Source organism: Trichosurus vulpecula, chromosome 3, assembly GCF_011100635.1.
Source record: "Trichosurus vulpecula isolate mTriVul1 chromosome 3, mTriVul1.pri, whole genome shotgun sequence".
Lineage (NCBI taxonomy): Eukaryota > Metazoa > Chordata > Mammalia > Diprotodontia > Phalangeridae > Trichosurus > Trichosurus vulpecula.
The window spans coordinates 17,664,554-17,688,953 of NC_050575.1; the positions used below are offsets into that span (position 1 = coordinate 17,664,554).

At 44.7% G+C, this 24,400-nt stretch overlaps 2 protein-coding genes across 2 annotated transcripts in view; one reads left to right on the forward strand and one right to left on the reverse strand.

The window, feature by feature from the left end:
• Positions 1 to 9,935, forward strand: part of AMN (amnion associated transmembrane protein) — a 66,749-nt gene extending 56,814 nt beyond the window's left edge. The window contains exons 9-12 of the mRNA XM_036749688.1: positions 1,315 to 1,522; positions 3,781 to 3,961; positions 8,528 to 8,666; positions 9,849 to 9,935. Of these exons, the coding sequence (XP_036605583.1) occupies positions 1,315 to 1,522; positions 3,781 to 3,961; positions 8,528 to 8,666; positions 9,849 to 9,935 (615 nt within the window). The remainder of the gene's footprint in view (positions 1 to 1,314; positions 1,523 to 3,780; positions 3,962 to 8,527; positions 8,667 to 9,848) is intronic.
• A 6,616-nt stretch (positions 9,936 to 16,551) lies between these two features.
• CDC42BPB (CDC42 binding protein kinase beta) overlaps positions 16,552 to 24,400 on the reverse strand; it is a 172,787-nt gene continuing 164,938 nt past the window's right edge. Inside the window, exons 31-37 of the mRNA XM_036752011.1 lie at positions 23,999 to 24,096; positions 23,822 to 23,906; positions 23,476 to 23,593; positions 23,261 to 23,378; positions 20,940 to 21,045; positions 20,277 to 20,347; positions 16,552 to 18,256 (exon numbers count right to left, since the gene is read on the reverse strand). Of these exons, the coding sequence (XP_036607906.1) occupies positions 18,125 to 18,256; positions 20,277 to 20,347; positions 20,940 to 21,045; positions 23,261 to 23,378; positions 23,476 to 23,593; positions 23,822 to 23,906; positions 23,999 to 24,096 (728 nt within the window). The 3' untranslated portion in view covers positions 16,552 to 18,124. The remainder of the gene's footprint in view (positions 18,257 to 20,276; positions 20,348 to 20,939; positions 21,046 to 23,260; positions 23,379 to 23,475; positions 23,594 to 23,821; positions 23,907 to 23,998; positions 24,097 to 24,400) is intronic.

Below are 24,400 nucleotides of genomic sequence, written 5' to 3' on the forward strand. Positions count from 1 at the left end.
CTGGGTACAGTTCAGAAGAAAGGTCAGGATCCCCCATGCATCCCCTCCCCTCAGTCATCTGCCTCAGTTCATCATTCCTGAAATTCATTCAAGGGGACTGACCTCCCCTCCAGCTGGGGGGAACTTCCCCCCTCCCAGAGCTCTGTACCTTCTCTCCCCACCACCTCCTCTTCCTTTCTCCTTTTACCTCTCCTTCTCTTATTCTCCCCTCTCTCTGTTTTTCTCCCACACTCTTCTCTCCTCTTTGTCCTCTCCAGGCAGCTGGTGGTGCAAGGGATAGAGTACTTGGCTTGGAGTCAGGAGGACCCGAGTTCAAATCTTCCCTCAGACACTTACTAGCTGTGACCTTGGTCAAGTCACTTCACTTCTGTCTGCTTCAATTGTAAAATGGAGAAATGAAAACGCCTCCCTCCCAGGGCTGTTCTGAGGGCCGAATGAGATATGTGTAAAGGACTTAGCACAGTGCCCGGGCATAGTTATTGCTCGATCGTTTAGTTGTGTCCGACTCTTTGTGACCCCATGGACCACAGCACGACAATGCTGGGTTTTCTTGGCAAAGATACTGGAGTGGTTTGCCACTTCCTTCTCCAGTGGATTAAGGCAAACAGAGGTTGAGGGACTTGCCCAGGGTCGCAGAGTTAGTGAGTGTCTGAGGCTGGATTTGAACTCGAATCTTCCTGACTGCAGGCCCAATGCCCTATGCAGTGAGCCATTTAGCTGCCTCCAACCTAGTATACAGTAGGTGCTTAATAAATGCTCATCTCCTTCCTCTTTCCTCATTCCTTCTTCCCTTTAACAAGGCTTTGAGGAAAGAATGGTAAGAAAGTAATGGTCCTATGTGGCTGGCCCCTTCTTCCAGCCACCGCTCCCTGGGGAGCCTTTGGAGAGAGAGGATCAAGTTTTCTGGGATTGGGCCTACAGGCTGAGGCTCAGGCCCAGGGTTCCTCACCACGTCCTCCTCCTCCTCTAACCTTCACTGAAACCATCTATGGAAAAACTCCAATGCCCTTCTTCAACAAAAGAAGATGCTCTATCCACCCCAGGCCACATCATTAGGCTGTCCCGCTTCACTACCAAGCTTACTACCTCTGTTTCCCTAAGCTGAATCTCATTCTCTACCCAGCGAATATCCCCCCTTCTCCCCAGACTTCCAGTCTGAACCCATGCTCCACATTCTGCCTCCTCCCCCAGGGACCAGTCTATCCACACCCCACCCCGGCCCTCAAGCTCCCCACAGCCTAGTCATCCTCTCAGAGGATGGCCTGTCCACCCTGCTCCACCGCAGGCCCTAGGCTGATCCCATGCCATCCTCAGCCCCAGGCTTCAGGGGTGCGCATGGCCATGTCAAAAGTACGCTGGGCACCAACTCTGCGAGGGTCGGGGCACATGGCGCGTAGGAGGCGACAGGCCGAGACCATGACCCAGATCCAACTGGTGCTGACCGACGATGGAGCCGGGCCAGAAGCAGGAAGGGCAGCCATAGATGTGGCCCAAACCATCCTCATTGACGTGGCTGAGCAGGGTATGGCCCCCACTGTGCTCCCTCACTCCCCCACTGCCCCAATCAAGCTCCTCAAAGAGACACTGCCCTGTCCTGCTGGGTCCAGAGCAAGACTGAGCAGGGGCATCGAGACAGTCTCTGTGTAGCACTGACTTTCCCAATTCATGGCTCCACCTCAGTGGCTCCTCCAGTCCTTCCTCCACGAGGAAGCCTTCTTCGTGACCCTTCACAATGTTGCGAGGAGCTCTTTACGGTTTCTAAAGCACCTTGCTAATCACTGTCTCTTTCTCACAGCATTCCTCAGAGAAAGATAAAAGAGGTGTTATTACCCCCATTTTAAATACAAGAAAACCAAAGCTTAGAGCAGGAAAGTGACGTAAAGTGTCATATAAAGTGACAAGTGATACCTGGTTGTCTGGAGCTACCTAGATCCAAGTTGGCTTCCTTGGGCACTGGCTCCTAGTATTAGAGCTGGTCTCCCAGGAGACTTTGCCTTCAGGCCTGTGGCTTTCACTTTTCATTTTGTTATAAACTTCCTTTGACCATTATGACCTAAGTCAGGAACCTTGAGTTTCGTGGTCTCAGCCTCTGAGCCTGCTGGGCTCCCTGAGCTCAGAGATATACCCCCACCCTTCCCCCAGGTACAATGCAGTGGATGGAGTGTTGGTCCTAAAATCAGGAAGACCTTAATTCTAGTCCTTCTGGGTGATCTTAGGCAAGTCTCAGTTTTATCATCTGTAAAATTCTATCATCTTCCTCACAGGGTCAAATGAGACAGTTTATTTAAAGCACTTGGCAAGCCTTAAAACGTGATATAAATGCTAGCAATTAATGGCCATTTCCCTCCTGTACTATGATCCATTCCTCTTGATGGATCACAGATCTGGAGCTGGGCGGGTCCGAGAGGTCATCTTGTCCAACCCCCTCATTTATCACCATAGCACCCCTGGAAGTAGGTGCTACGAATATTTCCATTTTATAAATGAAGAACCCGAGGTGAGATGATAATTGAGTCCAAGGAGGTTGATGAGATTTCTCAGGGAGGAAGTTTGTGGAGAAGAGAAGAGGGCCCAGAAGGGAGCCTGGGGGTCACTCCCTCTTAGAGGGGTAAGGCAGGAATGACAATCCCAATAAAGAGACTGGAGAGGCCTAGTTAAACGAAAGGAGAAGCAGGGTAGCCCAAAAGATAAAGGAGAAGAGAGCATCCAGGGAGAGGAAGTGGTCAATGGTGACCAGGGCTGAGAGGTCGAGAAGAATGAAGACTGGGAAAAGGCCACTGAGAGATTGGTGGTAACCTTAGAGATCTGTTTCAGAAGTCAAGAATCTGAGAAGTGAATGGAAAATGAGAGCGCAATGTGGGTTACCGGGAAGACCTTGGAACAGTTAGCATCTTCTTCCCAAAACCTTGGAAGATCAAAGGGAATGACCCAGATTGGAGGCAAAATAGACTAAGAGATTGTGTACCAATGAAGTCTCAGGGATAGTTATAGAGACCTCTTCTATCAATGTCACTGGCTAAGTTGCCAATTAGTGGTAGGGAGATGGTTTTGGTGGGTGGCTTAGCACAGTACCTGACATATATGTGTGTGTGTGTGTATGTATATATATATATATATATATATATATATATATATGTATATATATATATGTGTATATATATATTATATATATATATATATACATATATAATACAGATGCACATACACACACATGTACATTTATATACATATATGGTAGGGGTTAATAAATATGGATTGATTGGTCCTCTCCCCCCAACCTACATTTCAGCCATTCAGTGACAGGGTGAGAACACTGGTATCTACACAAGAAGAGAGCTTTGAGCAGCCTTCTGATCATATAGAATGACCCGCTCAGCTCTGGATTCACTGGGCATTCCAGAGTCTTCAAACACCTGCTCATTCTAGAACACAGAATGTCAGAGCTGAAAGAATCTTGAGAATAAGAGAACATAGAATGTCAAAATTAGAAAGGGCCATTAGGGTGGAGAATAACGGGAGGTAGCTACCAGAGAAGAATGTCCTTCTACCATCCTTGGAGCAGGACAGCTCCCCAGAAGCCCAGACACAAACCTCTGCTGTTTCCTCTCCAAACAGAAGAAAATCCTTACCCGACACAGGACCCATAGTGCTCAGGGGTGGCGCTAGCTCTTCAGTGATCTCTCGTGCTGTTAGTCAGGGAAGATTTCCTGGATGAGGAGGTGATGGTCTGTAGGGAGCCCTTCTTTATTTGGCATGTCCTGTTTCTTCTCTCCTTTTCAGGGGCAGCCTTTGGAGTCCTGTGGGGGGACGTGGAGTTCTCAGGCAGCAGTGGCTCTACAGCTGGTCAGACAGGAACCAGCCTGACCTCAGGGCTAGTGACTGGCATGGCTATTGCCTTGGTCCTGGGGCTGATGGTTCTGCTTGGGGGTCTTCTGCTCCTTCACCGGACCGGACGGGTCAGGTAAGGGTGGGTCCCACCCACTGGGGCTGTCTCCTCACCCCATATCAGTCTGTCCTAAGGCTTTCCTATGTTGTAGAAGGATACAGGAATAAGTAAAAATCAGGGTCCTGCCCTCAAGGAACTTACAAGCTAGGGGAGATGGAGGAGGAATAGACCCTGGGCTCTGAAATTCACAATCTAAGGAAAGACAGACCTTCCCTACAGAGACATTTAAGTATCATATGAAATATGATAAAATGTCATGCATAGATATCAAGGCTATAGGGCTCTGAGAAGAGGGTGGTCCCTGAAGTCTGGAGCTACCAAGGAATGCTTGCTAAAAGGAGAAACTTGGAAGTCACATAGGTTTGGAATGGGCAGAAAGGGAGGGGCAGGGCATTCGAGACCAGAAGGACAATGGAGCCTGGAGTGGGTCTGGTGCATCCTAGAGATGAAGGGACCAGTTTGGTTGGAGCAGATGAAGCATGTGTGAGAGTGAGCCTCCAGAGATGAGGCAGGAAAGGTAGATTGGCCAGACTGTGGAGGGTTCCCATTGTCTGATTAGAAAAATTGTATTTCACCTAATAAGCCAGTAGGCTCCATCCATTTGGAGTATCAGGACCCCTTTTTAAAGTCAAGAAACATCATGGATGCCTCCACATGGAAAAATAGTCACTGCCTGCTCTCAGGGAGAGTAATTATACATTCCACTGGAAAAGGGAGAGTCTTGCATGTAGTAGGCAATGGGGTACAACTGTTGGATTGAACACAAACACAGAGAGGTAGATCCATAATAATTTGAGGATGGGCAGTACCTAAGGACAGTACCTTAGACTGAAGTCTTTGGTCTCATCTAGATGAGAAACCCTTATCTGGCTTTCTTAACTATCAATTCTGAGATAATTTCCTCAAATAAATCTGGGTTTCCCCCATACCAAAGGGATAATCACTTTTTTGGGAGGGGGCATAGGATAGAAAATTCAGGGGGAAACTCCTTTCTCTCTGAGAAAAGAAATAGAAGGGAAGAGAGATTGAACAGTAGGAAGGCCAAAAGTCCCCTATAGCAGGTGGCATTCAGCTGGGCCTCAAAGGGAGCTAGAAATATGAGGAGAGAGTTCATTCAAGGCATGGGACACAGCCCATGCAAAGGCACAAAAGATATAGAATGCCAAGTTTGGGGACCATCAAGTAGGCTGGTTTGGCTGAGGCTTTGAATGTCTGGAATGATTATTGAATAACACCAAGGACCCAGTGAGATTATGTAGATTTGTAGTTGACCTTGTCAGCGTGACTGTGGTACTTCAGCAGCACAAATACAAAAGAGAAGGAAGATGGTGGGGGCTTGGAACAGTGGGAGCCACAATAGGATGAAGGGGCAAGGGATGTGAGAAAAGAGGACAGTGTACCCTAGAACTGGTGAGGAAAGCGAGCCCAATCAATGGGAAGAATTTATTAAAGGCCCACGATGCGCCAAGCACCGTGCTAAACAAAGGGAATGCAAAGACGACAGTGAAACAGTCCCTGCCCTCAAGGAGTTTATAATCTATTTGGGAAGACAACATAAACACGTACACATGTGCAGGTAATATAGTATACACGCATACACATGTATAAAAAATCAGAATAAGGGAGCTTTGGGAGGGAGGGCTTTCACAGCTGTGAGGACTGGAGAGCAAGGAAGAAGACTCTTAAGTAGGAGGGAGAGACAGTAGAGACAGTAGAGAGTTATCCTATTAACGGAGGACCATAGGGCCATCTTAGGTAGAAGACCTCAGGGGTCATCTAGTTCGGGGCTTCTTAACCTTTTTCCACTGGAGACCTCATTTTCGAGTTGAGGCAGCATGGGTTGGCATTGCATGGCTGAGGGCATGTGCAGAGCAAAAGTGCGCATGTTGTGTGTTCAGAACCAAGGCTGCAGTGAAGTTGCATGACGCAACCTGGGCAAGCACTGCCAGAAACACCTCAGATTCATTATGGGTTTGATTTTTAATTAATTTTTGGTCATTGCCCATTCAGAAACCTTTTACTGTTGCCAAATTTTTCACGACCCCATATGGGGTCATGACTCACAGCTTAAGAAGCACTGATTTTTTAGTGCAACCCTCACTCCCCCAACTTTTTTTTTAACAGACGAAGAAACTGAGGCCCACATAGGTTAAGTTGGCTGCCGAAGGTCAATGGCACAGCTAGGATTCAAACTCTAAAATCAGTGTTCTTCCCTTGTGCCATAGTGCTTCCCTATTGATTAAGAAAATAGATGATAAAAAGTTACTATGAATTTGACCATACCTTTAAATGGAATTGTATTTTACTAATCATGTTAGCATCTTTATACATTTGAAAAAATATTAATGCAATCCGTGTTTGAGACATTCTTTCAGTTTTCAGGAGGTATGCTTGCTTATTTATGGAATAGAAGAAAATTTTATATTCAGTGTTTTAGGCACTGCCTGCCAGAAGCAATTTTGTTAACTTAGATTAAACTAATTCTAAACATTCTGCTTAGAGAGACGTCCAAATACTGGCAGAGTTATTCCTCATTTTCCCTCCCCGCTGTCCCCAGTGCCTGTGAAAACCCTCTCACACAAGCCATTTTTGGAATTACAATTTATAATCTCAAACAACAGACAAAACTCCAATCAGGACTTAGCAAAGAGTCTGAGTTTAGTAAAAGTCTCAGAAGAATCATCATTTTCAAGGTCTGCATGCTGGGCACAGGGGCGCATGCCTGAGAATCTCTGCCCCTGGGGAGGTTGAGGCTGGAGCATTGAGCTGCCGTGGGGTTGGAGATGGGTCTTTGATCTGGCTCAGGTCACACCACAGAACAAATAAGAAGTTCAGGGCCAGCTTTTGTGCTGATCAGCTTGAGTTTGGGCCCATAAGTAGCCTTTGCATGTCCAACCTAGTCTTTAAAAAAATTGAGAATGTCTGCACTCCCCAGAGAATCATTCTCCTGACGCTATTCATTTCCTCTTTGAACACTCTTTTGAAATGGTGGAAGGGGACCACTGGTCAAAGAACTCAAGAGATACTCCCATTAACTGAAGCCACAAAGGCACCTATCTCCCTTCTCTTAGTCTGACCATCACTCCAATCAGATCAACGCATGAAAAAAGAAGAGACTTTCTTAAGACGATCGATCAAGGGTCTCTTGCCCTTGTACCGTCACCTTCCGCTCTCATTCTCTCAAGGAGAAAGGAGTTTCCCTCTGAATTTTCTACCCAAATTCCTCAGAGAAATTGACTAGCCTTTCGATAAAGGGGGAAACCAGATTTAGTTGAGGGGATTGTCTTGGAATTAATAGTTAAGAAAGTTTCTCATCTAGGTAAGACCAAGGACTTCGGCTCAGAATACCATTCTTATATTATTCTGTAACATGTAACCTAAAGAGCTAAGGGAGGGCAGGGCTCAATATGCTCCCAGAATGTATTCTTGGACCCCTTCCTTGCATCGCTCCATGACCTCCCAGGAGTTCTTGGTCCACAGACTTCAGAATCATTGTTCTAGGGAATAGGGAGCCGTTGAAGGTTTTTGAACCATAGAGTAACATAGCCAGAGTTGTACATTAGGAAGGTGGCTGACAGCATGGGCAGTGTGAACGAGGGTTGGATTGGGGGTACCCATTTTTCCAGAATGGCTCCAGTGGGTTTGAGATGATCAGAAGGCCCCTCAAAAGTTAAGTGACTTGCCCAAGGTCACTGAGTAGTGATGGTGATGAGGGGGACCTAGGGAGTGAACTTGCTGAAAGACCCTACTCCTGGTCTTAGAATAAGCTGGGAACAGCAATAAGTGCATGTACCTTAGCCTTAAGAAACAGTGCGGATAAGGCAGAGAGACTCAAGGGAAATGAAACATTTCCTTTCCCACCCAATTCACATGTAAGTAGGGTATGTTTTACAGCTTACAACGTGATTACAGGCTACAAGAGCTTTCCCATCTAGGTGCAGTGATTTCTCGGTTTGGGGTGGCTAGGTGGTACAGTGGATAGGAGTCCTAGACCTGAGGTAAAGAAGACCTCAGTTCAAATCCTGCCTCAGACACTAGCTATAGAACCTCTCTTATCCTCAGTTTCCACATCTGTGAAATGGGGTTAATAATAGCCCCTTTCGTAGGGTGGTTGTGAGATTCATTATTTTGCAAAGCTTAAAGCACTAAACAACTGTGCACCGTTAGCTCCATCTCTCTTCCTGCCATACCCACCTTCACCTCCCCAAGGAATGAAGGGTGGAAAGGGCAGAGGATTTTGAGACGACAGGACCTGGATTTGGACCCTGGCTCTTTACCCTTATAATCAGAGGGACATTGGAGCCGATCCTTGCCCTTCTGGATCTCAGTTTCCTCGTCTGTAAAATGAAAGGCATCCAGCCAGAAGAGACTTCTCCCAGTCACTGATTCTTTAATTATCTATATCTTACAAAAGGTTCGGAGAAGGGAAAGGCCTGCCCAGGGTCACAGAGCTGGGGTCAGCCTCTCCGGAGTCCCCAGTTCTTATTGCTGGAGAGGACTGAGGTGGGAAGGGAGGTTATGAGGGTCCCTACAAGCTTCCTCTTTTTCAAGGCTCACCTGACCTTCCCCTTCTTGGCCTAGGCTGTGGCCCCTGCCAATCCCCACTCTATGGCAGAGATCAGAACCTGCATCAGATCGAGGGAACCAGAGCTTCGACAACCCCATCTTTGGCAATCCGGCCCCTCCCTCAGTCCTGGATCCTGACCTGGCCGTGAAAGTGGTGAGCAGATGTTTCCGTGGTGAATTACAGGGTCACATAATTTCAAAGAACAAGAGATCAGAGATCAAGCCTGTAGTCGCTGAAGGTTGCACAGCTTGGGGGAGACCCAGAAGTTATTGGTGGTCAGATTGGGGAGAAAGTCACAGGTCGTAACAAAGCTGGGAGAGTCAAATCTGGGAGTCACTGAGGACCACACATCTGGGAGTCAGCCCTGGAAATGATTGGTGGCTCCTCCCAGCTCTGCCTCCCTTCTCCTTGCCCTCACCCAGATCAGTGTTTGGGGGAAGGGCGGGATTTTGGAGAGATGTGTTCTGATCTTCGATGGAAACCATTCTAATTTCCCTCCACCCAAAACTTCCAGGGTAAAAGTTGGGGGTGGGGGAGGTGCTTCTGCTCCAATTTCCTAGACAATCTCTCCGGCCGCAAGGCTGAGGGCACTGAGGTCGTGGTGTCTGGCCAGGAATTTTGGTTTCTGAACAGCTGGGAAGGAAATGAGGTTGTCCTCAGGGCCCCGGGGGAGGGGCGGGGGGGGATGGGTTGTGAAGAAGAGACAGATTATCAGAGCAATGGTGGTGCTGAGTTCCTCTGTGGTCCGAGTCACAGCAGGGATTTTTCCACCCTGTGCCTGCCCCTTGTTTTCTCTCTGGCTGGGTGGGTGGGTGTTCCTTTCTCTGACTCTGTATGTCCGTCTCTCCATTTGCTCCTCTGTGGGTCTCTGGGATTGCCTCTTTTTTGCTTCTCCATGTCTTGTTCTGTCTCTCTCCGCATCTCTCTGTTCTTTTTCTACTTCTGTGTCTTTTCCTGTGTCTCTTTCCTCTAACTTTCTGCACCTCCCTCTGCCTGTCTCTCCACACCCCACCACTCCCCCCACCCCACTCACTCATTCTCCTCTTCTCTCTATCCCCCTTCCCTCCTCCCCTCCCTCTCTTTCTCTCTCACTCATTCTCTCTCACACACTCTCTCACACTCACTGTCTCCTTCCCCCTTTCCCCCTCCCCTCCCTCTCTTTCTCTCACTCACTGTTTCTCTCTCTCTCTCTCTCTCTCTCTCTCTCTCTCTCTCTCTTTCACACACACACACACACACACACACACACACAAACACACACACACTCACACTCACTCTCTCTCCCTCTCCCTCTCCCTGATCATCTCTGCCTCTCTTGGTCTCTCTTCCCCTTAGGTTTCAGAAGAAGCCTCCTCTCCGACAAGCACCACCAGGACTAGTGGCAGCTGCTTCCCTAACCCCTTGTTTGAAACAGACATCTAAGCATCTAAGGCCCTCCCACCCTTGGCTTGGTGAGGCCCAGTGAGCCCGGGCTGTGTGGGGAGGAGGGAACCACTTGAGCTGATGTCAGCCCTTTTCTGTCTCTTGCCTTGTCTCTAACATAAAACCCTGCCCAGGGCTCTCCCCACCCCTACCCTGACAACCTGAGTATCTCTGGATGGATGGATGGATGGATGGATGGATGGATGGATGGATGGATGGATGGATGGATAGATGGGTGGATGGATGGATGGATGGATGGATGGATGGATGGATGGATGAGCAGGCTGGCTCTTATAATGATGGGCAGCTTCTGAATTACTTTTCATTCTTCTTTCCCCAGTGTGGGGCACCATCTATGCACTTTCCTACCAGGGCACACCACAAAGCATGTCTTAAAATGGAAGCCAGACCTCCCAGCATTCAGATCAAGCCGTCCAGCATTCTGTGTGTCCAGCGTTCCTTGATTAGGTTCCCTCAGCCCAGGCTATACCCCGGTTGCCCCTCAGCTCCATGTAGTGGATGGCTATTCATTTCTTCCCCACAGGAATTACTTCTTTCTTCCAACCCCACAGTCCTTCGACTGAATATTGAGAGACCTTAGTTCAAGTTCTGACACTTTAGTCACGTCTCTTCCTTTCTCTGGGCCTATTTCTTCTCTGCAAAATGATCTTTGTTTCCTTCCAGCTTTGATGATGGCTCAGAGTTTCTGCGGAAGAAACTAGAGCAAAGGAGTGTGACCCATCCTTCAAACGGCAGCAGGGGGAAGGATGGAGAAAGGGAAGTCTGCCTGGAGGTTCCCTGCAGACAGATGGTGGGGGCAGTGCTAGCCTTGCCATCACTCTGGGAAGGACCAGAGAAAGAACCAGAGCTGGCCTTTTTCAATAAAAGATTTCTAACTGGCAACACGCTTCGATGTTTTCTGAATACCGGGGAAGAGTGGCTGGAGGGTTAAGTCCCTTCTCCATGGTTCCTCCCTACTGAAGGGGTGGTCGTAGAAATAATGTCGGAACTTTATTGAGTACGGAGTGTCCCTAAAGTCTGGACACATAGGAAGATTGACGGCAGTGTGGGGTTATTGCTTCGAGTTCATGTGAATCTTGCAAAGAGCACCAGCCTTTGCATCACAAATGATGGAAACCATACTGAAGATGTTATTTGCTAATAGTCCAATTAAATAAAATGTGGTTGAAATTTTCATTCATTTCATTTCTTGAAAATATGCATTTTTGCCTATGTGTCCAGACTTTAGGAACATCCTGAAGAGAAGTCATGACATCCCCGGAGAGTAAGCTCCTTCTAGCGTTCAAATTGGGTATTGGAGAGAGCATCGGATTCAGAGCAAGAAAGACCTGGGTTCAAATCCTATTTCAGATACTCATTAGCTGTGACCTTGGACAAGTCACTTAACCTGTTTGCCTCAGTTTCCTCATCTCTATGCATTTTCTTTTTTCAGAACTTCTGAGGTTCATTCCAGTTCTAAATCTATGATCTTATTATGAAGGGGCAGGTAGGGGGTGCAGTGAATAGAGCACTGGGCCTGAAGTCAGGAAGACTCCATCCCCCTGAGTTCAAATCCAGCCTCAGACACTTACCAGTTGTGTGACCCTGACAAGTCAATTAACCCTATTTGTCTCAGTTTCCTCATCTGTAAAATGAGCTGGTGAAGGAAATGGCAAAAGGAAATCAAATATCTTTACCACGAATACCCCAAATGGAGTCATGAAGAGTTGGACACGACTGAACAACAAATGATCATTCCTATACCTGCTTAGAATGTAGGTCATCTGTATGAGTAACCATGGCCATAAGATGCTTCTTCCTGGTGACCTGCCCTGGGGCAGGGGTGGTGGGAGGCAATAGTACAGGCTGTGGCCAAACCCATATCATTGCTGGCAAGGCAGGCAGTGCCCCTCCTCACTGAGCCCCTGAGAATTCAGGGTCCCCTCTAGGTAACCACATTAAGAGAAGACAGATTCTGCCAGGTTCACTAGGATGGTAAATCAAATGAATGGGGGTGGGGTGGGGTGGATGGGTGTGTGTGCATGTGTGACACTGTGTGACCTTAGGCAAGCCTTTAACCTCTGGGTTTCAGTATCCCCCTCTATAAAATGAAGAGGTTGAATCACATAATCTTTGCTTTCTTCCAGATGGTGAAGAAATATTTCCTTTTAGGGTTGGGGGAGAAGCGTACCCCCCCATCCACAAATTGTTCCAGATCTGGGATTTCACTGGGGTAAGGAATTCAAGGTGAAGAATGTCCTCCTCTATAGATGGGCCCCTGTTCTGAAATTGTCAGGCTTAGAGAATGGCCTGGGGGTCCGAGTGGCCCACCAGACTCAGCAAGTGCCTGCAAGAAGTAGAACTTGAATCTGGTTATTCTGACTTTGAGGTTGGCTTTTTTATCTCTGCCATCCTCACCCTCCTATATTCCCATGTTGGCTCTGTTGTAGATATGTGCCTGAAATTTGGTAAGGAATTTGGCAATCTCTTACACAAACCTTGTGGACAAGATGGAGCCAAATGAGTTGGAGAGAAGGTGGGTTGGGAGATAGAACATTTCACCAGATTCCAAACTGACTGAAGGATGAATCTAAAAGGCAACAATTGGTGGATCTGTGCCAACCTGGAGGGCATCTCCCAGGAAGTACCCAGGAGAGCTAATGCTTTGGTTTACAAAGGCTTTCATGCTCGTCTCATTTGATGACCTGGAGAATGCGGAGCTTGGCTCATTTTTCAGAAGAGGGAATTGTGATCCCTACTCCATCAGATGGGAGACGAAACGAGGGCTCGTACGGCCTCAGTTAAATCTTGGGTCGGTGACAAATGGTGAGAGTGGTGTGTGTCATCATTGAATTTGGGAGTTTCCTGTTTCTGTGCTGGAGCCTAGAGGCTGAGCAAGGACCAGAAGGAAGGGAACTGGACAAGAGCAGTGAATTCTTAGGGGATTGGCTCCTAAGATTCACACCCTGCCTTTGCCCAGGATCCCAGGGCTTGGTGATCAATGAGGCTGGCAGCTGGCCACAACTGGCCCCACAGTGGTCCTGAGTCTTTCGTGTTGGTCCTACTAAGTTCTTAGCTCTCAGATATATTTTTTGGAAACAAGACGGATATACATTTGTGTGGGTGGGCAGGGGGAGAAAGAAAATCTGGTGGTATGACAGAATTCTGATTTTTCTGAAGCGATGAGAAATCTATAATTTTTACTCTTTCCTTGGATTTCCCTTTGTCAAGGAGAAAAAGAAGTCTACAAGTATTTATTAAGCAATTACTATGTGCTGGGCTCTCTGGTACTGAGGGTATTAAAAAAGGGAAGAAAAAACTTACCTTGCCTTCAATGAGCTAACATTCTGATAACACGCAACATGCAAATAACTAGATGTATGCGGTATAGATGGAAGGTCAAGATGAGAAGAGAAAGCATCAGCAGTTGGGGAGACCAGGAAAAGCCTCCCAAAGGAGGTGGGGGTGTCAAAATTGAGCGAGAACTGGAAGGGTAATGGAGTATGTCCATCCTGGACACCTCTCCAAAATGGCGGCCCCAGAAGGAACTTACCAAAAAGAGAGGGGGGCCTATAGTGGAGTAGGTGGGTGGATTTCTTTACTAGGAGTATAATGTAACGGGATTTGGCACATGCCCAGACCACCTAAAATGGAAGCACTCATATGGGAGATGCCAAGGACCTACTTCTGGGAGAACATAGAACTAGCTCATGTGGTCACTCTATGTTGGCTTACCACGTGGTTAGAAGCCTCTTTGCATTGTCAACCTAGATGGAACTGGTTGTCTCTTTAACTCTACCTGACTGAGGCAGTTTCTCTCTTCTTGACTGGGCCAGGGGCAAAGGATTCATTCCCCACCTCGAGTGGCGCCATACAGTAAGCTGAGAAAAGGCCTAGGGGCCACTTCCTCTCTCTCTTAAGGTGATATGGCCTGAGAAATGCGCTTGGGGTCTTGATATGTTTCATTTGTCCTTTTCAGTTCTTAGTTCAGCGAGTGGAGTCCCTGCCCCAGGGAGTCATGGGGACATTGGAGGCCAGTTGCTGAAACTAGCCTAGCGGGGAAGCCCTTGGGAAGCCAGGGTTCTGGGACACAAGGCAGGTGGAGGGGTTGGATTTGAATTTGGTACACCTAACATTATGCCGGCTTAGCCACTTAGATTATCTTTTACAAAAGGATGTTTACTTCAAAGGGATAATAACAAGCTATTTTTAAGCTATTAAAATTGCACCAAGACTTTTGGGAAACCCTATACTGATCTGCACTACAACTCCATCTCACCGCCAGACCCAGACCCCCCACAGCATGGCCATAGCTAGGCTTTGCACCTCTTCTCTTTGCTTTCCCACCTTTTGTTGTTCATTTTTCAGTCATGTCTGACTCCACAGAACCCCATTTGGTTTTTCTCAGCAAAGAGACTGATTTGCTGTTTCCTTTGCCAGCTCATTTTACAGATGAGGAAACTGAGGCAAGCAGGGTTAATTGACTTGCCTAGGGTCACACAGCTACTGTCTGAGGCTAAATCTGAACTCATGAAGATGTCATTCTGATTCCAGGCCTGGCTCTCTATCCACTGTGCCAGGTAGCTGCCCCTTTCCATCTTTAACATGTCTTAGGACTACCTTCCACTACTGCTGTTACCACCTTGACTAAAATACATTTCTGGGGTCACTTCCCTTATGTTATTTTCTCTTATTAACATGCAAACTCCTTGAAGGCAGGGGCATCTTGATTTTTCTTATTTGTATTCCCAACACTTATCACAGAGTAAGTGCCTAAAAGTGCATTTTCATTCATTAATTCATTAACTCAGGCTCAGCTTTGGAAATTTCAGTTCAGTCTTAGGTTAGAAAGCTCTGGGGCCCCTTAGTCTGAGGGACATTTTCTATTTTCACAGTTCACAGACTGATGTGGCCAGAAAAGTCACTCCCTGTTGCTCAGTGCCATAGCAATAGAACCCTTCACTGTGGGCTAGGCTTATAACCTAGACAAGCACAGATCTCACATAAAACCTTCCCAGAGCTCATTCTTCGGGCTCAGGGTCATTTCCATACAATGATGAGGCATCAGAAGTGTAGTTTTCTTCTACCTGCATGTCAGACAGCCTTTCTCTTGCGTTTTTCAAAGAACTTTATTCATTAAAATGGGGGCAGGTAACACAAGTCGGGGAATAGTGGGTAGGGAAGTATTTTGGTCTGGCACACCACAGGAAGGAGTGGAGCCACTTGGATGGACATGTGTCCAGAAACACTGGTAGTATTGATTAAACTACTATCCCTGAGTAAGAAATGAAAAACAAGGGGCAGCAAGGTGGTACAGTGAATAGAGCACCAGCCCTGGAGTCAGGAGGACCCGAGTTCAAATCTAGCATCAGACACTCGACACTTAACTAGTTGTGTGACCTTGGGCAAGTCACTTAACCGCGATTGCCCTGCCTCCCCCCTCCAAAAAAAAAAAGAAAAAGAAAAAAAAGTAAAGCAGAGGACAGGGAACCTGGCAGGCTGAAGTGTGGTTGGGAGTCTGGGCCTGGCTGGTGTGTGGACTCTATGCAATCAGGACAGCCCAGTCCTAGGGTGGAGTTCCAAAGCTGGGCAGCTTGGTTGCTCTAGGAGATGTTCTCTGACATTCTGCTTTTTCTGAATGTTCTCCTTTGTAGCTTATAGATCCCTTTACAGAATAATGTTTTTCAAGGCTCAAAATACAATCAATTATATTCAATTAGTTCTCAAGTCCATGGACTCCAGGGACTCAGCACAATGTTCCCTGCATCTTCTACCTGCTCCTCTGCTTTTGGCATTCTTTGGAATCCTGCTCCCGTAGTATGTTGTCTTCTCTGATTAGACTGTAAGTTCCTTGAGGGGAAGAGCTGTGTTTTTATTTTTAGCCCCAGCACTTAGCACAGCCTGGCTCATAGTTGATGCTTAACCAAGTTGTCCAGAGCTGGCTATCTTTGTCGGTAGAGGAATTATTCAAACTAACAAAATCATGGATCCTTGAAATCAATTTTAAGTATTTTGTGAACCTTAAAGTGTTTTAGAAACTAAAGGTAGGCCTTTTCTTTTTTAGGAGGCACTTGCAGAAGGGGTGACTTTCCTGTTATTTTCAAAAACCAAAAGCCTCTATCTAAGATTCTAAATCTGTTTATCTTTCCACCATAGTCAGATCTCTCTTTCAGGTCTAGAACAGAATGGAGACTCTCAGGTTCATCTTTTACCAAATATTTTCTTTTAAAAATACAAAGCCAGACCCTTTTTTATGAAGTAATGAATAATGAATCTGCCCAGTTCTCTGAGATGGGATTTTTAATATAACCTAAAGTTTAGTTCCTTGCTTTCTTCAGAAAAACAAAAATCTCAAAATGTCAGCTTCTTTATCATCAAAACAGGGATAACAGTATTTGCACTACTTACCTCAAAGAATTCTCATAAGGAAAATACTTCTAAAACCTTAACTTTCTACAGAAGCACGAGCTACTGTTCCAAATGCAGACCAGAATTTCTTGCAGGGTAAGTTCATTAGGTAACTCAGATATGATATACCTTGCAAATAGTAGGGGCATGGTATATGTGTACTGAGTTCATGCAGCAGGTTTTTGTATCGACACAGACCACTATGAACTTTAAAACCTCCCTCTTCTGCTTTATTGACAAGTAAATTGTTCAAAAATGTTCTCACAGTTCAATAATTACAAAGACTCAGACTTACATTAAAAAAGTAAAAACCAGATTCCCCCCCACCCCCCAAAGCAGTAGTGTCCAGCTCCAAAGGAGCCCCTTTATGGAGAATCTGAGGAGAGAGCCAGTACTGTCTGTCAGAAAATGTTACAGGACTAAATGTGGACTAGAACACTCAGTTTCAACCAAAAACAAGTGCACATCATAACAGTGTTTTGGGAAGGGGGAAAAACCATTGGTGTTGCATTATTAGCCCATTAAAACCAAATCTTCAGTAAGTGACATCCAACTGTCATATCGGGGCAAAAGGCACACTAATGGGTCAATGAAAAACTGGACGTGCCAGCCATGGGATTAATTACAAGTTTTTGATGAGATGAGGTCACAAATATGGTCACTAAATGGAGAATATAAGGAAGTGTGAGATTAAATAGCCACACAAACCACCACCACTGCACATGGGCCATAGGAAGTCTTCAGGAGGGTGCTGTGCGTTCTTCTACATGATCAATACTGGTTTAGTAATCATGGGGTCTCCATGCAAGTGGAAGATGATGAATGAGAAGAGAGGCTCTCTCATTTGACCCTTGTAAGGAACCAAGAACACAGATGTTTCATCTGTGGGTGTTCACTGGGTGTTTATACACACACATTCAAACATATGTATATGTGTGTGTGAGAGTGCTGCTCCTCCAAAAAAAGGAAATGAGAAATAAAGGAAAAATTTTTCACAACAGTGTTTCTGATGTCTTCAAAGTCCTGATCAGTGCCATAATTGAGGATGAAATAAAAAGCAGTTAGTGGGGTAAAAAGGGGAAGGGGGAGATGTTACTGGTAACAGTCCTATATACATGACTAAAAAGTTGGTAGAAAGATGTTTCTGTAGCTGAATACATAATGGCTAAATGAGTCGAAAGGCCACAAATTAACCTCAGCTTTCTTTTGACTTCATGATTCTAGCAATGCTGGGAACAAAGTACAGTTTCCTATTATTTTCCTAAAGTTTTAGGAAAGAGTTACAGGAAAAGGGAAAAGTATATTTATCTGAGGATGTAACGGGTCCTTTGTGTGTGTTTCCTATGCAAAGGTCCGTATTTTGTCTAAAAGGACTTCCGGCTAATGAGGCATTACATCATTCTATAGAAAAATAACATTGTCAATACTGTTTAGCATCCACACTACCAGTATTTGCCCCTCTATTTCTTTCTTGGCAGAAGAGATTATTTATTGGTTTTCTTAATGCTTATATGTAACAGATTTATATCACAGCTGTGCAGAAATGAATACATCTTAACTATCGCAACTGCCCAACGTTGCAAAAAAAAAGTGATTATTATTGTAATAATAATTTGTTTTCATTTCCATTTTCTTATCTACAATCTGGATATTTATTTTCTTGTGCAACACTAGAGACTGAGTATCAGTCTTGGCATTCATGTGACACGCTTGCTCCGTTTGCTTCTCAGTACGCAGTGCTGTGCTGGGAATGTGAAGCTGAAGCACTGGCGGCTGGAGTGTTAGGCATCACATGTGGATTGATCTAGTCCATCTAGTGTAAGCTGATTTCTGTGTGGAGAATTGGGGCTGGGGGGACCACTTGGATTGGAGCTGTTCGATGGAGTAGAGTGTTTGGTGGAATCAGAATCCGGCTGTTAAGAGAGAAGAAATGATGATGAATATTCCCAAAGACAATCTTCCATGTTTTTACATATACAATGCCTTTTACCAAAGAATTTCAAACTCTAGATCTTCAATTCTAGGCTAAATGGTGAACTTTGAACTTACTTATCTAGCAAATGGGCATAGGAGCTCAAAGCTGTCACATTAAGTGAACACAGGACCCCCAAAGCTGAAAAGGCAAGTTTAAGTTCTGGCCCTGCTGCTCCAGTGGTGGGCAACCTGCAGCCTCAAGGCCACTTGTGTCCTTCTAGGTCCTTTGGTGTGGCCTTTTGACTGAGTTTTACAGAACCCTTTTATTAAGGGGATTTGTCTGGCAAAGTTTGGATTCAGTCAAAGGGTCATACTTGAGGACCTAGAGGTCCACATGTGGCTTCAAGGCCGCAGGTTCCCTACCCCTGGCTTAGATTGTGTGGAATGTGACTGTGGGGACATTACTTCATAGGGGATTGTAGGATTATGGGTTGGGAAAAAATCCTGGAGATCATCTAATCCAAACCCTTCATTTTATGGGTGTGGAAACTGCTCTGGGGAGCTGGGATGAAGTCTAGTTTTAATCTTTCAAAACCAATGCTTTTTCTTGATCTTACTTAGCTCTGGGAGCTCACTCCAAGTTGGAGGCATGTTTAGAATCACTGGGGAGTAAGGAAATGAATCACAGGTGAATAAGATTCCTGAGGGGAACCTTATGTAGTAAAGTGGAATGTGCTGGCTATGAAGTCAGATCCAGATCCCTGAGCTGCTGCTTGCTACCTTTGTGACTTAGAAATGACTTAATCTTTCTGGATTTCCATTTCCTCCTCTGTAAAATGAAGGATTGGATTAGAGGGTGCTTATGGTCCAACCAGCTCAAAATCCATGGTTTTATGATCTCTAGCCAGCACTAAGACCGCGAAACAATTAGTCAATGAAAAAAATGGCTGAGTTCATATCATGCTACTCATGACAATTCAGTGACTGATAGGGTGGAAGAGGGGAGAGTCTGTTTGTAGGTACCTAAAGGAAAAACATCGCTACTTTGTTATAATTTTTTATCAAATTTTTCCCACTGTGAAGGCAGGCAGAATTCATGGCCATAGGTTCCATCCATCTCCCCCCTTCCTCCCTCAACAATCAGAAACCTGGAAAATACTGAGAAATTTAATCCACCAGGACTTGTGACAAGGCACCCAGGCAGAAAGAATGATGTGCTTACTATTTCCCACCAACTTAGTAAGCTCAGTGCTTCAAGGCTCATACCCATTTCTCTTCAAAAGAGATACAGAATCTGAGCAGCAATGGACCTCAACTAATCTGAAAAGTGCTTTGTATTAACATTAGCCTCTGGTTGGAGACCTGACTTAACCTCCCAGTGCCCGAAGCAACTCTCTAAGGTTGAAAGTTACAGGACAGTTGCCATTCTACATTGGTAGAAGGGATTTCTTCCCTGGAAATTTCCTATACCAACGAAAGCACAGGTCTAGAATGTTATAGAGTACTAATGCCCTGTAAAAACTGGGAAGGTTTATATGAAGTGAGGAAGAACAAAGAAAGTAGAAACAAAAGAACACACATATTTATTATACCCATGTAAAAAAAGACAAACTTAAACAAACATAATCTGTATTACACCGCCTTTGACAACTTTGTTTCTATCTTGTTAAAAATTAATATAGACAGCTTCTTTTAATCAGTTAATAGTAAGAGCATGGTTACCCACATAAAAATTTATATTAACTTTCTGTAACATTTTGCTGAATCATTTCCTTTTGTCACATTTGTTTTTGTTTCTACTTTTATCTGTTACTATTCATATTTGAATGAGTACAGCTGAAAATGAAAACAAAACTGATAAAATTAACCTCCCTCCCAACATCTTTGCTACTACTTTGGGAAGGGGGTGGGTATAGGTGAGTAAACTTTTTGCTTATGACCCAAGTGTCTTTCTTCTTAAGAAATAACTTCATATTTACGTAGGACAGAAAAGCTTTGGTTTGACAAGGCAAATTTTACCTCTTTGTCAAAATCCTGGTCAGGATCAGACATACTTCTTAGAGGTATGGTCACTCCTAGTTCACTTCCACCTATAGGAAAAGGAAAGTTTGTAACTCAAGTCCAAATTTAAACATTACATTAAGTCCTTTGTATTTCCCTTGCCCCTTTTCTCTCACAGTGCTCATGGACATAACAGGTAGTGCACAATTAATGTTTATTCATCACTCCACATTTATTAGATGCCTTAATAAGTCCATAGACATGACACCCAGTGTCTTAGCTTAGAGCATTTTCTCTGGCTGCCTGGAATCATCTCTGCCTCCTGGCTTCCTTCAAATCCCAACTAAAACCTCGCCTTCTACATGAAGCCTTTCCCGGACCCCTCTTGATTCTAGTACCTTCCCTGTTAATGTTTCCTACTTGGCCTGTTTAGTGTACACTACTTGCTTGTTGTTTTCCCCATTACACCGTAAGCTTGAGGGCAGGCGCTATCTTTTGCCTCTCTGTATCCCCTGTGCTTAGCATGATTCCTGGCACATAATAAATACTTAACAAACGATTACTGATTCCTCACTACTGTGCAATGCACTGTTGGAGATACAAAGGTAATAGATGGTTTCTGCCCTCAAGGAATTAAGTCTAGTAGATAATTCCTAAGATTATCTGGATTGCAATTTGTACCTGAAGAGGGCCATGAAACGTAGGTCTTACTTCTTGACTGCGGTTGCCGGGAGAGGTTGGCTGGGGAAGGGCCAGCCTTTTCTTCTTGGGAGGAAGGCAATACGCTCTACATTTGAAAATGCAACATTAAAACACATGTACAACCAAATGCCCACAGCACAGTCATTATGGCCTGTTTTAATGAAATAAGTATTGTGGGTCAGGGACAATAAATGACATAAAGAACAATCTGGGAAAATGTTTAAGATTGTCTTTACTAGGCAATCAGATAATTTCTAAGCCCCACAAAAAATTGGAAGATGATTTTTGCAGCAGAAGAAGCTAATGTAAACTTTAAAACACTATGTAAATATGCAGCTATCACCACCAGTGCCATCACATCTAGGTACAATCTAAATTCTCAGGCTTTTGTGGTCAATCACCTCCAAGAGTGGTCACAAGGAAAGCATTTTATAAACTTCAAAGCACCACAAAAATGGAACCTAATCATTCACAGCCACCCCATCTATGTGTCTCTTGTTCATGTCCTCCCATTAATCTTCCACAAGGGGCTCATCCAGAATGATGGAGCCCCTCCTATGTCTCCGGATGGTGTGTGGATAGCAATGGAACACACAGCTCTTGATCTCACTAGGTTAGTAACTGATGGACACTGCATAGAAGTAGTATTTTAATTACAGAAAACACACGTGCTTTTCTATTAAGAGGGTAGTAAAAAGATGCACCATCTCCTCCTGTTATTTAGGACTCAATACTTGGCACTCATTTTATTTTGCGAGCTGAAAACCTAAGAATTCGGATATCCTGAACAAACTGGTCAACAACAGCACAAGACTGTCTGTACTAGCTTCCACTTTCTCATCTACAAATCAATTCTCAATCACTTTCACTCTGGCTTCTAAGCCCATCCTCTCTTAACTGCTCATTAGACTACACCTTTCTCAGTCCTCATTGCTCATGATCTCCCTTACAGGTTTTGGTATACCCCCTCCTTGAGACCAAATGGTTTCATTTTTTAAATCTTTATATTCCTGGCACCCCCACCCCCTTCTTCTAGATACTCTCTTCCCCTTTGGCTTTTGTGCTGCTGCTTTCTCCTTGTTTTCTTTCTACCATCCTAACCACTTCTCAGCCTCTTTTTCTAGATCCTTAAATTATCTTTGAAGGTTAGGATGCTCTAATTTGAGTTCTATCTCTCTGGTGTTTACAGAGCAGAGTGGTATGTTGGCAGAGCCCACCTCAGAATCAAGAAGGCTGAAAATCAAACGCAGCCTCTGCCCCATCCTGGCTTTGTGCCCTGGGCAAATCACTTAGCCTCTCAGTCCCCAAACAATTCTCTTAAGAATTTAAGGTCTAGAGCTGCTGTTTATTCCTCTGCAGAGTTTCCTCACCAGGAGTTCCCTACACCAATGAAATCACAGGTTTGGATGGCCCCACCATCCCTCATCCTCCCAAACCTCCATACCAGTGCCTGGCCAAGCACCATACACACAGAAGGTTTTTAGTAAATACTTGCGTTGAATAGTTTTCTTCCTCATTATTACTGAGACATACACCTACACATTTCAAGGCTTTCATTTTTCACAGTGCTTTCCTCAGAACAATGCTGGGAGTGGGTAGTTTGAATATTATTCTCTCAGCTCTAAAGCCAAGGGGCTGGGCCTGGGAGGCAACGGGACCTATCCAGGCCTTGCGGCTATTGAGGAGGAGAATCAGAACTTGCACGCAGGTCTCTGGGTCCCAGCCCATGACCTGCCTCCTCTCATACGGCTCCAAGCCTGAAAAAGAGCCCAGGGAGTATCGGCTTAATTATTAAGTGTTAATGTGTTAATAATTGTGTCTATTCTGGAGCGGGAAATAGAAGAGAGCGAGAAAAAGGAAGCAGAGGCATGGCTTAGGTTGAAAAATAGTGATCATCCTGGAGAAAGATTTTGGCAGAGAAAGTTTTTGTGATAGGTATGCTTAAAGTTTGTTGGAGGTGGTATTGGAACAGACTGCTGCAAAGACGAGGGGGAAGGAAATTAATTCTGTTATTTTCATCAAATAAGAAAAGGATGGAGAAAGACAAGTATTTGTAAAATGCTTATAAGGCAGCTAGCGGTGCGGATTGGATTATCTTTGCAACTGCAGCTTTTCATTTTTCAGCTAGGTCCCTTTTTCTTTGAAGGAAAGGCTTCCTCAGAAGCCTTATGCATAGCTTCCTCTGGCAAATGTTGGTCAGAAAAGCAGACATTGCAAGTGCAGAGAGATAATATTTTGTGGATGTAAGCTCCATTCCCATGCCTCACCCCCTGTTTATTGCATAAATTTATTTAATTTACCAGAGGGAGATCCATGAGCACTTGCATTCCATCTCCTGGCCCCATATGAGCAACGTGGTTGAAATTGGTTGGGTTTGATATCATCTTTGATCTCAGTTCTGGGTCTCTAAGCATCTCTCTGGGGAAAAGAAAACATTTGGAAATTCATTCATATGCAAAAATACTCTTGGCTGTTACTATTAACCTAACCAAACTCTAAGTGATTAAACTCTTACCGCCTCTGCTGTAATCTCTCTTCCTCAGGAACCTTAAAGACAAATCGCTTTTTACTTCTGGTCCGAAGCATTTGTTTTTTGCTGTTATCAGAAGTTTCTGGAACACTGAGTACAGCTCCTACATGAATAACAAATAATGCACAGTAATTACAGCCGTAGCCTATGTATTTGAAATATCACTTATTCTCAGACAGACCAGCACACCATAGGTACACAGCACAACTTTGAAGCACATGGATTCGCTGAATCTAAATGAATTAAAAGACTGTTTGCTTATGACATGTAGTAATATAGAAATCTACTGAACAGAAAAATATTCTAAGCTTGTTGTTCCTTCTCTACCTACCCGAAAACTTGTTCTTGAAGTATATTAACCGTGGAGGTTCCCAGTTAAGGAGATTAAGTGTTCCTTCCGTGTTAAGTGGTCTGATCTGGTTTGGAACAAAAAAGCAATTCTGATTATACGGTATAATTCGTAGAGCTCATATGTTACAACAAAATGACAAGGAATGGATTCCCTTACCTTCCTCAGGCCAATGGTCTGAACCCATTCCATAGTATGAACGTCAAAAACATCAACTCCATATTCACTGTACACTGTGATGTAAGAAGAGCTACAACCTAGTATAAGCAGAACGAAAACAAAATAAGTGAAAAATTTAGATGTTGGTAAAACCTGACAAACTTTATAAAAGTGAAAAGTAATGGGTTGTGTGTGTGTGAACTGTGAAGCTTTCAAAAGCTATACGGATGGCACCTCTACATCCAATTTGAAAAGCATTGCTGCTGTTTTTCAATTTTAAATGACTAAAATTCAAAACTGGCTCCATTTGAAGTAACAGGCCAAAAACATATTCCAAATTCCCATTCTAGCTCTTTCCTTTCAAGTTCAAAAAAGCACATGCTGCAAATGCTTAAATGCTTG